Genomic DNA, 18,223 nt, shown 5'->3' on the forward strand with positions numbered 1-18,223 from the left:
TTTTGAAGTTTTGTCCTTAGGTACATACACATTTACAGTTGTTATGTCTTCTTGGTGAATTGATTCTTTTTATCATTATAGAACGCCATGGTAATTTTCCTTGTTCTGAGAAGTCTACTTTGTCTGAAATTAACATAGCTACTCCAGCTAGTTTTTGATAAATACTTTTATCAAATATATTTTCCCATTCTGTTTACCTATATATATTAATTGTATTTAAAGTGGGTTTCTTGAAAAGAAAAAATGCGGGATCCAAGCATATAGTTGGGCCTTAGGTTTAATTTGTTTTTTGTTTTTAAGTTTCCGGTTTCCATTTGTAACTGGCATTTCAGACTTTTTACATTTAATGTCATTATTGATGTGGTTAGATTTAGGTCTTATTTTCTTGTTTTCTGATTGACGCTTTTGGTTTGTTTGGGGTTTTTTGTTTGTTTCCACTCCTCTTTTCTGTTTCGGTATTCTGTTTTATCTCTATGTTTAGTTTTTTAGTGCTTGCTCTTAGTTTTTCCTAACAAGAATACGTGTGTTTTGCTTTTGTTCATGAAGGGTATTTTTACTGGATCTAGAATTTTAGGTTGATACTATTTTCTTTCAGAGCTTAGAAAATGTTCTGTCTCTGGCCTGTGCTACCTCTGATGAAAATTGCACAGTCGTTTGAATTGTTCTTTCCCTATATGTGATGTGTCATTATAATCTAGCTCCTTTCAAAATTTGGATTTTTAGTGGTTGGTTCTGATACATCTAGTTATAGCTTTGTCTGAGTTTATCTTTTTTCCAAATTTTTTTTATTTTAAAGATTTTATTTATTTATTTGACAGACAGAGATCACAAGTAGGCAGAGAGGCAGGCAGAGAGAGAGGAGGAAGCAGGCTCCTTGCTGAGCAGAGAGCCTGATGTGGGGCTCGATCCCAGGACCCTGGGATCATGACCTGAGCCGAAGGCAGAGGCTTTAACCCACTGAGCCACCCAGGCACCCCCTCTGAGTTTATCTTTTATTCAGGTTTACTTAGCTTCTTGAATTTACAAATTTACGATTTTTATCAAATTTGGGGAGTTTTTAGTTCTTCTTCAAGTATTTGTTCTGCATCGGTCTCTTTTCATCTCTGGAGCTCCCATAAGAATATTAGACTTTTTGATATTGTTTCACAGGGACTTGAGTCTCTGATTTTTTTCCTAAAAATTATTTTTTATCTGTTGTTTAGATTGAATAATTTCGATTGATGTATCAAGTTCATGGACTCTTTCCTTATTCTTCATTTCTTGATTCTCCTACCCATGCACTGGATTTGTTGTTTCAGTTATATTTTCTAGCTCTATAACTTCCTTTTGGTTCCTTTTAAACTGATACTTCTCTGCTGAAAACTTGTTTTTCTATTCTTAGGTCTGTTTGCCCTGTGTCATGGAGTGTGGTTATAGTAGCTGGTTTAAAGTCTTTAATCGTTCCATCTCAATAATCTTGAGGTTGGCATGTCTTGTCTTTTTTGAGATTCTTTGAGATATTTCTAGTTCTTTGGATCTCCAATAATTTTAGCTGGCTATTTTGAAATTATGAGATTCTGGGTCATATTAAAAGTACTCTAAAGAGTGTCAATTTTTGTTGTTTATGTTAGTAGGCAGTCAGTTAAGGTCAGTTTACAATCCCCGTCTACCTTTTGTATATGTGATTCCAATGTCAGTTTCGTTTTCAAAGCCTTTGCAGTATTACTCTGATTCCTTTCACTGTAAACAGACATGGTCAACTCTAGGAACTGACTGGAGGTTTGCACCATAGTTGAGTCCTCAAAGCCTCTCCTGTGCGATCTTTCCAAATGTGTGCCATTGGAGGGTGAACTTGGGATTTCTTATACAAATTTAGAGTGCCCCTCTCCATTTTCTTCCATTCCATGATTTCTTCCATACTTTGTGATTCTGAAGGGCCTCTTTTTGGGCAGGGTGGAGGGGCTGGGGACAGAGCACGTGCTCTGATTAGAAAGCCAGGATTATGGCTTCCCTGTATTGTCACACATTTCCTTCAGCTGAGTCCATTTCTGATACTAAGTGTCAAGGAAAAAGAGAAACTTTTCAAATCATAAAGATAGTGATTTTTAGTTCTTGTGGTCCCAGGGAAGGGTTTTTATCTTGGAATTACAGGTACTTGCTCAGCTGCCACCACCCTGACTCCCTCTCCGTGACTGGGAGTTGTCTTAGGTAACATCCAGAGGAGCAAAAAGAAAAAATAAGAAAGAGGGCATTTCCCTCAAGATTCTCCATTCCACAGAGTCCTCCTTCCTGATCCTCTGGCCAGGAAGTTGTAGAGTTTTTTCTGTCCATGCTCACTGTACATTTCTGAGATCAAGCTGTATGTAATTCTAAGCCTGGAAATAAGAGAGGGGGGGAAAAAGCCCAAAACACTCACCTCTAATTGAGGTCATTCTTCAAGTTTTGATCCCCTTCCTTGATGTGTTTGCTCACTCTTTTCAGGAGTCTCAGATAGTGACCTTATGTTTATGTGAAGGGTTTTAACTTGTACTATGTGGAAAAGATAAAATTGAATATGCTTAGTCCATTTTAGCCAAAACTAGAACATAACAGTGGTGAATTTAACAGGCAGCCCAGATACAATTTTTATTTGGTTATTATATAATAAATTATATTACTTAAAATGGTGTATAAATTATGTGTCATTTGGAGCCAATGATATTTTAAATATAGTATACCTATTTTTTAAATTATTATCATAATCAGGATTTTATAGCTTGAAAGAGGCCTTAAAAGCAATCCAGTCAAAATTTGTCGTTGTCCAGAACATACCATTAGAAGTCACATAATTTGTCCATGGTTATACCATAAGTTAACATTTTCAGGACTTGAATTATAATTGGGTTTCTCCCCATTGCTCTTGGTGTATGATATAGCTATAAATTAATTTGCATTCCCTAAGACCATAGTGACACAGTCTTGGAATTAAAAATTTATCAAAACTTACTCATATAATGAAGCAAGTATGTATTTGGATATTGAATACAGGCTATCACTCAAAGAGTTCATATTCTGAGTGCCAGTTCTATTTTATGTAGAGATAAAGAAGTATTTGGGTATATGTAGGACTGTGGTAAGTTTTAAGTTAGATTTGTTATTATTGCATTGTTTTCCAATTCTGCAGCCATTGTCTATAACTCCCAAAGTGATTTCATCCTATCCCATAGCTATAAATATAATCCAAATACTGATAATATCAAACTTATCTGAAGACATACTGTCCTTCCTGAGCCCCTGTTTCTGTATTCAGTTTCCTTCATCTCTACTGGGATACCTTACAGCATCTTTTTAAGTAGTACATCCATTGCAGAACTCCGGACTCATTTCTCACCCCTATACTTCCCTATCTTACTGTTTACCCAGTTGCTCAGACTCAAAACTTAAAAGCTGATTGGTTTTTCTTCTCTCACCTTTCATAGCCAATCTGTCAAATTCTTTCTACTCTTTTTCTTAATGAAGTCTTCCTAGAATTCATCTGTTTCTCTTAATCCTCATTGCCACCATTCGTTTCCTGTGTTCTTGCCAAATGCCCTTAACAAGACTTCACATGACAGTCAGAATAGTCACTTAAATTTGATTATGTTCCTCCTTCAACACTATTTAATTCAACACTATTTAATACCGTCAGCTTCATACCTTGCATCCCATAGATCAGGGGTCAACAACTTTGCTGTAAAAGGCAAAGTAGTAAAATATTTTAGGGTTTGTGGGCCATGTGGTCTATGTCACAGCTCCCTGGCTCTACTGTGGAAGTGCAGAAATAGACAAAGGCAGTCTAAACAAATAAGCATGGCTCATTCCAATAAAACTGTTCACATGATGGACATTGGGGAGGGTGTGTGCTATGGTGAGTGCTGTGAATTGTGTAAGACTGATGAATCACAGATCTGTACCCCTGAAACAAATAATACATTATACGTTAATTTTTAAAAGTTTAAAAAAAAAAAAAGGGCAGCGGGTGAGATTTGGCTCACTTAGTATATTTTGATAACCCTTGGCCAGTAACTTTTCTTGACCCCATCTTCTACTAGTCTTCCCCTTAGTTACTGCATTTGAGCATGCTGTCTTCTTGCTATTTTTAGGAAACACCAAGTCCATTTCCTTTTTACAGTCTGCAGTTAATCTTCCCTCTACCTAGAACACACTTCCTAGAGCTTTGAGTCATTTCTCAATATTCAGGTTTTCACTCAGATACGACCTCCTGTGCCTCTTCTGCCTAACCTTAAAAGAATCATCTTACACCATCTTCTCTCTGGCCCTCATCATACTGTTTCCTTCAGAGCCCTTATTATTACACAATTCTGTTTTGTTTTGTTTCTCTTCAGCCACAAGAATATAAGCTCCACGAGAGCAAGGACCTTGTCTGCCTTGCTTATTACTGTGTATCCACTCTTACATAAGTTACTGACTCATGGTCAGAACATAATACTTATTTGTTGAATGAATTCATTTTTATGTGTGTAAATTTTGTGACTTTTGGATTTAAAACAACCTGCTAGACTATAGATCTGGCACATTTAGAGGAAAATTGATTTAGAAAATGTTAATTTTTCGTTTCTGTGAAATACTGACTCTTTTATCTTTCTTTTTGTTGTTGTGGGTGTGAATATAGATCTGAAGAGGAATGACTATACACCTGATAAAATTCTGTTTCCTCAGGATGAGCCTTCAGATTTGACTCTTCAGCCTGGAAATGCCACCAAAGAATCAGAATCAGCTAATTCTATTCGTCTGATGTTATAATATTACTGAATCATCAGTTTTGCTTACACCTCACAAAAATGTTACCTTGTCATTTTTCCTTCAGGAGGAAATTGTTGAGTAATAGAGAAAAATGTTTGCAAATGAATGTGCTAATTCAGGCACAGTTAAAAGGTCAATATTCTTTTGACCTGATTAAAGTTGTCAGTCGGGAACTCCCTATAGGATATAGCTGGCAGCTGTTAAATTTTTAAGGTAAAGGAAAATTAGTATTTATAACTTTTTAAAGGGCTCTTTTTAGCAGAAGATTCATTTGACTTTGTTCTGATGAGGGTGATACCCTCTGTCATGCGGTGCAATACCATTAACCAAAGTTAAGTGTCTGTGCAGATTTTCTTGGCAGCTGGTTTACTGCCGTTCAGCTAGTGAAATGAAGAAATCACCCAGCCTTTTGGTTAAATGGCAAGACGTCTTCCTCATTGTGTTTTAGTGTGTTCAGTGGTGATGTCACTAGTTCCCAGCTAGATGCTTATTGGCCATGGGAAAGGAGATGACTTACTATCCTAGATCCATAGGGGTACAAGAACCCTGAGCTGAAAACCATTTTCTAAGAGGGACTTTTATGAATCAGGATTAGGCTCCATATTTAAAGATGGAGGCAATTTTTTTGTTAAATAGAGCCCAAATTGTGCAGAAGTATTAGGTTTTTTTTGTTTTTTTAACATTGTTTTATCAAGTCCTTGTTAAGTAGAAGAAAGCCATGGTAGACTGGTATAGTCTAAATATATCAGAGAGAAACCTAACTCACTGTTCAAGAGAAGTTACCTTGTAAAAAAAAGTTCAAGTGCTTTTTTCCTATTTCTATTTGTAGTGACAACCTGGAAGCTACATACTTCTCCAAAGATTTTATTGACCAGTATATCAAATCAGAATGTAAACATAAATTCTTGCATATATTTAAAATTGTGTAGGAACATCTGAACATGAGTATTGTTTGTGGTACTTAAGAAATTGAGTTGGATTTTCATTATGTGATGTCGGGAGATTGCAATGTAACTTTATGCAAATAAAATGTAATTTAACTGCCCCAGATATTGTTGAATACTCAACAACAAGAAAAGCTTTCATCTGACTAAAGTTTTATGCTTTTTTTTTCTTTTTGTTTGTTTCCTAGGTACTAATTTTAATTTTTATTTAGGAAGGAGCAGTGTAAATCTTACTTGTATTCAGTAGTGTATCTCATAGATACAGACAAAGCAAGAAGAGATAAGCTGTTTAAATAGTGTTTAATATTAAAGGGGGGGGAGAAAAAGTGTATTAAAGATATTATACTATATACATTTTGTATATCATAAAATCTTTAAAAGAAATTAAATAAATTTATTCTTGTTTACAGATGTTTAACGAGTTTAATCATTCTGAAAAATTGTCTTGTGTTTTCAGAGTGTCTTGGTTTTTTTATTTTCAGAGTATCAATTTTTTTAAATGAACCATTTTGTACACTTAAGCTTTTTCACTTCCTGTCCTGTATATTGTTCAGAGTGGTCTTGTTTCCTACTGTTTCTCTCTTTTTTTAAAGATTTATTTTTAAGAGAGAGAAAGAGAGATCAAGCATGTGCAAGCCAGGGGAGGGTTAGACAGAGAGAATCTCATGCAAACTCCCCACTGAGCATGGAGCTCAATGTGGGGCTTGATCCCACGACCCCGAGATCATGACCTGAGCTGAAATCAAGAGTCAGATGTTTAGGGGCCCCTGGGTGGCTCAGTGGGTTAAGCCTCTGCCTTTGGCTCAGGTCATGGTCTCAGGGTCCTGGGATTGAGCCCCGCGTTGGGCTCTCTGCTCAGCAGGGAGCCTGCTTCCCTTCCTCTCTCTCTGCCTGCCTCTCTGCCTACTTACGATCTCTGTCTGTCAAATAAATAAATAAAATCTTTTTAAAAAAATGCTTTTCTGCAATACCAAACTTTGTCTTGAGGAAGATGGATCATAGTGATATATAGTCTTTTGTGTTTAAGTGGACAATCAAGGCAAGAGTAGCCAATAAATAGACATTTATCACTCAGATCAAGTAATTACTTGCAGGAAAGAATAAATCTACAGGCAGGGATTTTTGTGATCCTCCTTATTTACTGGATCTGCTCTCATTGTTTCCTAGCTAGGTTTCACACAAGGTATCTGTATTTGAGGAAGCTGGCCCCTCAGATCTGTCACAACTAGCACTATTAATGCAATACTTGGTAATTATGTACTGGAGTAAAGCTTCTCAACTACTCTGTCTCTGAAAACTTGGTCTGTGTTACCAGCTGAGAGTTGTCTTACTTATTTTTGTATTTCCCTTAGTGACTTGCTGGCATGTGTGTCATAGACTATAGATGGTCAATAAATACGTGTTGAAGAAGTACCACAGAATTTGTGTTGAAGAAGTACCACAGAATATTTCCAATATTAGACCATCTGTGAACTTTTCCTTAGGTAAAATCCCAAGCTGTTGTTTTGAACCTCTCTGAAATATGTTTTTCTTCTCTTTGGAAATCGCTCAAACCGGAGTTCCTGACTGGGGCCATGATAATGCCTTAGTGGTCATGGGCAGGAAGCAGGGAGGGAGAGCACATGGTTCTTCTTCAGAAAAGCTGCATGCTCCAGTCCACAATGAAGAGCACCAGTTAAAACTGCGTGCTTTCATGTGCTGCCCCACCGCACACGTAGCCCTCTCCTTTACTGTTCTGTTCTTGGGATTTCTATGTAGTCTGCATCAGCGGAACTTCTCTTCCTTTTTTTTTTTAATATGAGGAAAACTTTTTTTTTTTTGAAGATTTGTGTATTTATTTGACAGAGATCACAAGTAGGCAGAGAGCGAGGAGGAGGCAGGCTTCCCATGGAGCCGGGAGCCCAATGTGGGGCTCAATCCCAGGACCCTGAGATCACAACCCAAGCCAAAGGCAGAGGCTTAAACCCACTGAGCCACCCAGGCAGCCCTCTTCCATTTTAATTATAAATGCCTTAGTATATGTTTCTAAAATATGAGAACTATGATATGTTTACACCTTAAAAATTAAGTTCCTTAGTACCAGAAAGTGTCATTCTCAAAAAAAAAATTTTTTTTCACAATTTGTTTCAGTCAGGACCCAGTTGAGATTTATTACAATTGCAGTTGCTTGATTTGTCTTTAAAATTTTAATATATAAGCTTCCCTTGCCATCTCCCCTGCCCACCACCACCTAGTTTATTTTTTAAAGAAACCAATTGTTTGTTCTAAGAAGTTTCCCACATTCAGGGTTTTGCTGATTATTTCCCTTAGGTGCCATTTACATGTTTCTGTTTCTTGAATATGCTATGAACTGTTAGGTTTAGAGGTTTGGTCAAATTCAGGATTGATTTTTTGTCAAGAATGTGTCATCAGTGGTAGTGTATACTTCCATTAGGAAACGCAGGAAGTACACACTTTTTGATGGGCCTAAATTGGGTCAGTAATTCTTGAAGTACCCCAAGGTACTTTCAGGGGCCCACAAGGTCAAAACTAATATAATCTGGGACACCTGGGTGACTTAGTTAAGCGTCTGCCTTTGGCTCAGGTCATGATCCCAGAGTCCTTGGATAGAGTCCCACATGGGGCTCCTTGTTCAGCAGGGAGCCTGCTTCTCCCTCTGCCTGCCACTGCTTGTGCTTTCTCTCTTAAAAATAAATAAAATCTTAAAAAGTAGCTGTGAGGACAAATGTAAAGCTAAAACATCAAGATAATTAAAATAAAGTAACATCATATGAGTGCTCAATCATAACACATGTAAGAAAGTAAAAAACAATGGAAAATATTTGGTAAGAGTTAAAAGCACAGAATAAATCCAAGTGATAAGTAGATTGTAAGCTATGTGAGGGTAAAGATTTGTATTTTATGGTATCAAACATCTAGCACAGTGACTGACATGAAGTAGATGCACAATAAGTATTTTCTGAATTAATGAATGAGATGCAACAACTATTTGATGCAAGACCTAGAAAGGAGGAAATAAAAGTCACCTACTTCATGCCACAGTTTGGTTAACTCTGCAAATAATGGCAAAAATAGTAATGAGTTTAAAAAAAAAAAATTGGATTGACAAAAAAATTCTCACCTGTCATATAGTATCCAGGAGGTAGAAAAGCACAATTATTAGGAGAAAGGGAGGTTTTGAACACAGCCATGTGATGGCATTCCCAGAAAGTTTACCATTTTCTCAGAAGATGTCAATTGAGGATATACTCAAGCAAAAAGAAAGATAGGATCCAAATAGGAAGACATGAGATAAAAGAGGCAAGCAAGGGGCGCCTGGGTGGCTCAGTGGGTTAAGCCGCTGCCTTCGGCTCAGGTCATGATCTCAGGGTCCTGGGATCGAGTCCCGCATCTGGCTCTCTGCTCAGCAGGGAGCCTGCTTCCCTCTCTCTCTCTCTGCCTGCCTCTCCATCTACTTGTGATTTCTCTCTGTCAAATAAATACATTAAAAAAAATCTTTAAAAAAAAAGAGGCAAGCAAATATTCGTAAAATATATAAATTATAATACTTGCTGGCAAATACTTATACATGGTATAAAATTTTAAAGTAAACTAGAATAAAATATTTTTAAATATTAAAAGATTCATGGGAAGATGATAGTTAAGCACATTAATGGTCTCATTTATTTGGGTAAAGTTAACTGATTTTAATTGATCAAAAATTACTTTTTAAGTATGGGTACTATCCTGACTGATTATATGATCTCAAGGAACTAAATAAAATTTCACACACAGTCAATACAAGCCATCTAGAGCTTAAAAACCAAGTAGACTGACAAAATAATGGTATCCCTTGTTATTCAAACTTTGAGGCTACTTGTACATTTATTAAAATACTTAAAAGAAACAATCCAAGAATATAAAAACAATGTACAACTTCTAGACAAGAGTCGGAGGCGAGGTTTTAAAAAGTTAATCCAGGGGTGCCTGGGTGGCTTGCACCTGGGTGGCTCAGTGGGTTAAGCCTCTGCCTTCAGCTCAGGTCATGATCTCAGGGTCCTGGGATTAAGCCCCACATCGGGCTCTCTGCTCAGCAGGGAGCCTGCTTCCCCCTCTCTACCTGCCTCTCTGCCTACTTGTGATCTCTCTCTCTCTCTCTCTCTCTGTCAAATAAAAAAAATCTTAAAAAAAAAAAAAAAGTTAATCCATCAAAGAAAGAAACAAAAAATAACAGAGCCAGATTCCTTTCTTTTCTTCCTTTAGACATTCACAATTTGGTTTAGAAAACCATTAGTTGAGACCAATTTTGGTGGGCCTGGGATTGTTGCTAAGCAGCAGTGATCTAGTATGAGGTGTCAAGGAAGCAGGGTGAGGATGAGGTGTGTGTAGTGTAATTGGGGGGGGTGGAGGGGGGCAGCAGCAGGAGATCAGTTACATGCCTAGGGGTTGATCAAAAGGAAACATACTGAAGATAACAGTGAGCTGTGACTCTGTAATAGCATGAGGACATCTAACTTCTAGATCTTGGCTTCTATATACTAATCTCTAAAAGGAACCAGGGCTCTTAAAGAAATGACTAACTTCCGGACGGGGGCAGGTTAGTCTAGAAGATCTTACTTCGCCAAAAGTAAGGAAGTGTTCAAAGAATGATGGGGACCTATCAAACAGGTACAGAAAACATCTTTTTTCTTTTTAAGACATTTATTTATTTATTTATTTGACAGAAAGAGACGGAAGGCAGGCTTCCCTCCAAGCAGGGAGCCTGATGTGGGGCTCGATCTCAGGACTCTGGGATCAGGACCTTAGCTGAAAGTAGATGCCTAACGACTGAGCCACCTAGGCACCCTGGCACAGAAAACATCTTAAAGAGCCTCTCTGCTGGCTAATCTTGAAAAAATTTGTGACCAAAAATAAATGTTAATGGATTATAATCTACTGAATAATGTAGGAATTCCTGAGTCCACACTGATTTTTTTAAAAATCTTTGAAGATTTTATTTATTTATTTGACAGAGAGATCACAAGTAGGCAGAGAGGCAGGCAGAGAGAGAAAGGGAAGAAGGCTCCCTGCTGAGCAGAGAGCCCGATGTGGGGCTCAATCCCAGGACCCTGAGATCATGACCTGAGCCGAAAGTAGAGGCTTAACCCACTGAGCCACCCAGGCGCCCCTACACTGATGAAAAGAATAAATGAATGGGGGAAAAAAATCTCTTTATAGTATGAATGTAGTTGGAATAATGGCATTAGAAAAATCACCATTTGGCAAGCACTATAGTTATAATTAATCCAGCCAAGCAACACCAATTAATGTTAAAACTAGTTTGTGAAAGTTTGATGAGAAACAGATCATTTACATTGCCTCAAAGTTCTCCCTACAGAATACTGATTACAGAAGGGAGAAGTAACTACAGTAAAGGAAACTGGCAGACTTTTTCACTTAATCACTTTTTTCACTTATTTACTTTTGAATGATTACCGTGAATATCAGTGTTGGAACAATTCAAAATTGTGTAGTACCTAGTACAATGCAGTAAGAAGAGAACAGCATTACTACTGTGATATTCCTACTAGAAATGCATAGTGTGAATCTTATCGTGAGCAAACATCAGACAAATTCAGGGATATTCTTCAAAATAACTAGCCAGTAGTTTTCAAAAGTGTCAAGTTCTTGAAAGTCAAGGGGATGCTTAAGAAAGATTTCAGGATAAAGGACCCTAAAGAGATAAGACAGCTGAATACAACATGTGATTCCAGCTAAGCCATGCCTGGACCCTGACCTACAGAAACTATAGATAATCGACATGTGTGTGTGTTTTTAAAAGATTTTATTTATTTATTTGACAAAGATCACAACTAGGCAGAGAGGCAGGCAGAGAGAGAAAGGGAAGAAGGCTCCCTGCTGAGCAGAGAGCCTGATGTGGGGCTCAATCCCAGGACCCTGGGATCATGACCTGAGCCGAAGGCAGAGGCTTTAACCCACTGAGCTACCCAGGTGCCCCTTGTGTTGTTTTAAACCACTAAGTTGGTGACAATTTGTTACACAGCACCGAACACTACTACATGGGTCATTTTACTCATGAACACGATATAAAACTCTTGAACCAAAGATTAACAAATAGAAAGCAGCAATTCATGAAAATGTTACTACATCTCTAACAAGGTAAGTTTATCTGAGGAATAGAAGACTGGTTTAATATGTGACCCCTCAATTACTAACCACAACAGACTAAAGAAGAAAAATCTCATAATTTAAATCAAAAGATACAGAAAAACCTGATCACACACAATGTCTGTTCATGATTACAACTCTCAAAAAAACTATGCCTTTAGGGGCGCATGGGTGGCTCAGTTGGTTAAGTGTCCAACTCTTGATTTCCGCTCAGGTCGTGATCTTACGGTCTTGAGATCAAGGGCCACATCAGGCCTCGTGCTGGGTGTGGAGCATGCTTAAGATTCTCTCTCTTGGGGCACCTGGGTGGCTCAGTGGGTTAAAGCCTCTGCCTTCAGCTCAGGTCATGATTCCAGGGTCCTGGGATTGAGCCCTGCATCGGGTTCCCTGCTGAGCAGGGAGCCTACTTCCTCCTCTCTCTCTCTCTCTCTCTCTCTGCCTGCCCCTCTGCCTGGGTGGCTCAGTGGGTTAAGGCCTCTGCCTTCGGCTCGGGTCATGGGGATCGAGCCCCGCGTCGGGCTCTCCCCGCTCCACGGGGAGCCTGCTTTCTCTTCTCTCTCTGCCTGCCTCTCTGCCTACTTGTGATTTCTCTCTGTCAAATAAATAAAATCTTTAAAAAAAAAAAAAAAAAGAAAGATTCTCTCTCTTTCTGCACCCCTCCCTACTCTCTCTCTGCCCCTCCCCCCTCTCACTTTCTCTGTGCCTCTCCCCCTCTAAAGAACAACAACAAAACTATGCCTTCATTCATACTTACTGGTGAATTATTCAAAGCCTTCCCTCTTAGTTCAAGAGTGAGCTAAGGGTGACTACTATCCCCACTTCTATTCGGCATTTTACCGGAGATGCTAGCTAGTTCAAAGGGTAAGAAATAAAAAACATAAAGATTGGAAAGGAAAAAAGAAGACTGTTTTTGTTTTTGTTTTTTTTGGCTGATGACTTGAATGTTTGTAGAAAATCCAAAGAACCTATATAAAAATTAGACTTCGAGTTTTGAAAGGCCCCTGGATATAATAGTGTCAACATATGAATATGAGTTGTGTTTTTACCTGTAAGTATCAATCATAAAATGAAATTTTAACAAGACTCCATTGATGAGAAACTGAAGTATTTGGAAGAAGTTCACTGACCAAAGGAGGAGCAAGGTGACAGGATTTAAGTCCTGCAGAATCACCACTGAGGTGACTTCATGAAACCTCTTTGTAAATAGACCACAAATACAAAATAGCTGTAAGACTCAGCACCTCTAGTTGCCAGGATCCCTTATACAGGCAGCAAAGAATGATCGTTCTTCATGTCTCTGTGCAGTCTGACATAAAGCATTTGGAGATAAATGGGATGACTGCTATAGAGAGACTCTCTCAGAACCTTGCTTTTCTGACTGACCAGTAATATATCTTGGAGATAAATCCATACAAAAATGATACTTACTACATTCTTGTTTCTTTGAACTCTGTAGTTTGAGATAATTTCAGACGTAGAGAAGAACTGCAAGAGTCACACAAAGAACTCCTATACCTTCACCCAGATTCACCCATTGCTGACATCAGGCTGTATTTGCTTCATCTTTGTTTTATCACTTTATCCCCTTCTCTCCTTTCTTTATGTGCATCTATGTCTCTGTGTGTTTCCCTGAACCATTTCAGAGCAGTTTGCATATATCAGGTCCTTTTAGCCCTAAATCCTTCAGTGTATATTTCCTAAGAACAAAGACATTCTCTTTCATATATACCATCATATAAATTTCAGAAGATTTGGGGCGCCTGGGTGGCTCAGTCGGTTAAGCATCTGCCTTCAGCTCGGCTTATAATCTCAGGGTCCTGGGATCGAACCCCTCATCGTGCTCCCTGCTCAGTGGGGAGTCTGCTTCTCTCTCTCCCTTTGCCCCCCCGACTAGTGTGTTCTCTCTCTCTCTCTGTGTCAAATAAATAAATAAATCTCTTAAACATTTTTCACAGGATTCAAACTGGTACAAAACTATTCCTATATAATCCTATTTAGATTTTATCAATTGTCCCAATAATGTCCTTTTACAGCAATTTTTTTCCTGATCCAGGATCCTACTCAGCATTGGGCACTATATGTAATTGTCCTGTTTCTTCAGCTTTTAAATTTTATTTGTTTGTTTGTTTATTTCTTTTTGAGAGAGAGAGAGAGAGAGCGGGAGGGGAGAGGGAGAGAGAGAACCACAAGCAGCCTTCACACTAGCACAGAGCCCGATGCAGAACTCGATCTCACAACCCTGAGATCATGACCTCGACCAGATGCTCAGCCAGCCGAGCCACTCAGGTGCCCCTTCAGGTCTGAAGCCAAGAGCTGGACGCTAACTAACTGAACCACCCAGGCGCCCCTATATCTAATACTTTTAAGTTTGTAAGCATCTGAGTAATGGTCTCTCATGGCAACATGCTAGAATCTTGAGGGTGAATGGAAATTATTATGATGCATGGGAAATCCAACTTGGAAGGTACCAGAGTACAGAGAGAAATCAGTCTGCAGCTCCTGCAAGGGGAGAGAAACACATACATTGTTGATTACAAACAAAAAGAGCCAAAGTAACAGGCTTGGAGAAATGAAGTTAAAAGGATTCGATGCAGCACCTGAGTAGAAGTGAAAGTTCACCGTGGTCTCACTACAATGACTTCACGGCGGCCCCTCCCTGCAGATGACTTCGGCATCTACTACGTCCTGTGAGCCACTCTCTACTATAGCTTTCTCAAGAACTCGGGGGGTGGGGAGCCGCGCAAAATGCCATGTCGAAGGAGTCAGGGGGTACATGCTGCATTTGGAAGGGTTTCCTCAGGTTTGACCCCATGGAGGTCCCCCAAGAGGAAGGGAAAATGCTCTCTGATATTTAGGCAATAGACACCCCTAACAAGGGACCGTGCAGGACCTCTGAAGACATCAGAAAACAAACATGAAAATGACCATCTGGTAATAGCGGACACATTTCAAACTGGCAGAATTTTAAATAAAGGTGCTGAGGTGAGGTAACAGTCTCATGGAGACCCAGTTTTAGATCCTGCACATGGGAAGAAAAGTCATAAAGGATGCCAGGCTGCCTTGGGCAATAGCTAAAGGACAAAAGGAAGCTGTGTGTGGACAGAGGAGGCCACCCCTGGGAGCCTCTGGCATTCTCTCTGCACAGGGCTGGCCCCTACAAAGAACTCTCTAACTCCATAGCTTCCTGTTGAGGACATCCTACATCAGTCACTTGGTCAAAAATGGGTTTAGGTTTCTGTTTATTAACTACGTAATCTGCACCTTCTTACTAGATGTATTTATGCTCTTAGGATGTGCGTATGTTCTCAATATGTATATATGCCATATATATGTATGTGTACACACACACACACAGTGTTAATGTACAATACATAAATCCAAGTAACTCAATAGGTAGGTAGGTGGATATTCCTTCTCTCCACATACCACCACACATAATATATATATATTCTAGGCAAATGACTAAATTATTTAAATGTGGTATCTGCTCTGTAAAACAGGATTTAAAAACAAATATACACACCCCATAAATCTGTGGAAAGAATTAAATGGGAAAATGCAAAATCCATCCATAATAGCTCTTGTTATTATTAACTACTATCTATTGCTATTTTTGTTACTACTAATAATAATTAAATTACTTGCCCAGAAAAAAAAAAGAAATACTTTGGTATTGATTTATTTAAGATTTATTTATTTATTTTAGAGCGAGGCAGAGAGCGTATGGGTGAGCAGGGGGAGGGACCGAGGGGGAGGGAGAAGCAGGGTCCTTGCTGAGTGCAGAGCCCCACAGGGGGCTCACTCTCACAACCCTGAGACAATGACCTGAATTGAAATCAAGATGACCGAGCCACCCAGGTGCCCCAATAATTTAGTATTTAGAGGGAAATTCTGCATTTTTAGCCAAACAATTCTAGGTCTCTGAAAGGCCACTATTTTCTGTCCTCTGGCTGTGGTTTCAGGAAGAGATTTTTACTTCTGCTTCTTCAGCCGCTGGCACTGTTCAGAGTTCCAGAATAAGTGATGGGATTTTAGACTCAGGTTTGACATTCTGTCCCTGGTCAGGAATGTCTTCAACAGAAGTCTCGCTGAGAACTATAGGAGGCATGGGCTTGAGAGGTCCTTACGATCACGGGTACATATTTTGGTCCTTCAAGATGCTTTCCTTTCCTCCCACATGGCGCCCCACAGTGCAGAGTGCACAGATCATTATGATAACTGCGCTGTGAACGAGGCCGAGGAGAACCAGCCCCATTTCCAGGGAGTGACCGGCCTGCGGAACTTGGGCAACACATGCTACATGAACACCATCTTACAGTGTCTTGGCAGCATTTCGCCGCTGGTGGAATACTTTCTCTCGGGAAAGTACATTACTGCTCTTCAAAAGTAAGACCATTTGTGTTCCCTGCCACCCAGCCCCCACTCCCTGCTCCCCCAAGGTGAGGTTAGAGAGGGAGACCTCTGAAGCCCCTACTCAGGGCTAACCAAGAGCCCCAGAGGGGCTGAAGACCATTGCTGGGGTGAGTAATGACGCGGGAAATTCAACCAAGAAAGGAATTTTTTTTGGTCTGATGCCGCATGCTTGAGTTTTTAGGTGCCTTCCTGTCATTGAATCAGCTGGAAACATTTTCTGTCCCTCTTCCAAGGGAGTGCAGTGAGGTTGCCACCGCTTTTGCCTATGTGATGACAGACATGTGGCTTGGAGACTCGGAATGTGTCTCACCGGAAATATTTCGGTCAGCTCTTGGCAACCTCTACCCAGCATTTATGAAGAAGACACAGCAAGATGCTCAGGAATTCTTGATTTATGTCCTGAATGAACTTCATGAAGCCCTGAAAAAGGTATGTAGAATTAATGGCCTTTGAAATAAGAGGGACCCTTCAGCTCTGTCAGCAACTTTCGTTTTTTTGTTCTTTCATCTGTCCTGTCAACATGTCCTGCCCCTCTCTGCCAAGCACAGGTCCTGGAGTACTGCAGGGCACATTCAAGTTAATATTTGAATTGGTCTGTGTTTACCAAATAATCATCCGAATCACCTGGGAAGAGTTTTACGACACACATCCTAAGCCCCTCACTCAGTGTTACTGAATTAGAATGTCTTGGGCTGTCCCTTGGGAAAGCTCACATGGTGTTTCCAGTAATCAACAGGTGTGGGAACCACCAATCTGTTCCCTTTGCAAATAACATCTGCACAGACTAGTTTTTTTTTTTGAAGTGAAAATCTCATTTTAAAAAAATATATTCCTCATGAGATATACAGAGCTTTACAATATACAATATGCAATATAACATACAGAGCTTTACAATACATGTTCTTGGTAAATACAAACCCAAGAAAATATGAAGCTGGGTATCAAAGGAGACACCCAAACTGCAAAGTTTCATCTTCATGCCAAACATTCCAAACTGGAGTTCTTCACCGATCAGGATGTATCACTATTTAATAAAACATGAGCTGGCCAGTTACGAAGGGTTTTACTCTTCTTTGTAAGACTCATTGCCTTCAGCCTTGATCTGAGTCACATATCCTCCAAAGATAGGTCCTTGGTTTTATGCAGTGTCCTTGTGCTGATGTTAGCTTACCTCATACTTCCCATCCAGGAAATGCTTTGGCAAAAGATCACAAACGATAACCATTAATCATTCTCATCTGCAATCCTCAGTTCCATTTTTCATTTTTACTGCTACTAAGATACTCAAGGTAGCACTTTTTTTTTTTTTTAGCCAAAGGGTAGGGTGGTGATCAGCAAAAACACGTAGGTCCTCATCTGCAGCCAATAAATAAACAGCATTCTCACTCCCAAGACCAGAGCTGGAATTAGGGGCATCAGAGGACCATCAGGTGGAAGACCTCGGCAGCAGAGCCTGATGAAAACAGCAAGGCAAAGGGGGGGGGGGGACAGTGTGCATGGCTCAAAGCAGAGCTGGCTGTGGGCTAACGTGTCTTCCAAATGGACCTTCTAGTGAGGCCGTTCAGACACTGAGAAGTCAGGCTACGCTCCCGGAAATGGTACCCTTCAATGTGAATGAAGTTCAAATCAGTCCGCAAGGCTAACTTGGACTGCCTTAAGAATTCAAGATTTGCTCTTTTAAAAAAGTGTTTTCTAACAATAAAAGTAAAAGAGGGCAAATCTGAAGGGGCTGGAAGGAGGACAGTTTCCTCCATTTCACTCCTCCACCGGTCTGCATGACCGAAAGCTAGCTCAGAACCCTACTCAGCCTCTTCCCAGGAAGAACTGCCTCTAGGAGCCGGTGCCACGTTATCACAGGCTGGAGGCTTCTGGGGCTCGGATATGTGTTTTCACAGGTTAGCATGTCATCATCCTCCGCTTCACTGAAGGAGGAAAATAATTGAATTATCAGAAATCAA

General features: G+C 39.7%; 2 protein-coding genes across 3 annotated transcripts in view; both read left to right on the top strand.

Annotated features, from left to right (window-relative positions):
• The window catches only part of TRPM7 (transient receptor potential cation channel subfamily M member 7), a 114,894-nt gene extending 108,782 nt beyond the window's left edge, over positions 1–6,112 (top strand). For both annotated transcript variants that reach the window (XM_044229493.1, XM_044229494.1), the window contains one exon: positions 4,631–6,112. In XM_044229493.1, the coding sequence (XP_044085428.1) occupies positions 4,631–4,761 (131 nt within the window). In that variant the 3' untranslated portion in view covers positions 4,762–6,112. The remainder of the gene's footprint in view (positions 1–4,630) is intronic.
• An 8,374-nt stretch (positions 6,113–14,486) lies between these two features.
• Positions 14,487–18,223, top strand: part of USP50 (ubiquitin specific peptidase 50) — a 34,095-nt gene continuing 30,358 nt past the window's right edge. The window contains exons 1-3 of the mRNA XM_044230106.1: positions 14,487–14,539; positions 16,044–16,238; positions 16,499–16,694. Of these exons, the coding sequence (XP_044086041.1) occupies positions 14,487–14,539; positions 16,044–16,238; positions 16,499–16,694 (444 nt within the window). The remainder of the gene's footprint in view (positions 14,540–16,043; positions 16,239–16,498; positions 16,695–18,223) is intronic.

Source organism: Neovison vison, chromosome 13, assembly GCF_020171115.1.
Source record: "Neovison vison isolate M4711 chromosome 13, ASM_NN_V1, whole genome shotgun sequence".
NCBI lineage: Eukaryota > Metazoa > Chordata > Mammalia > Carnivora > Mustelidae > Neogale > Neogale vison.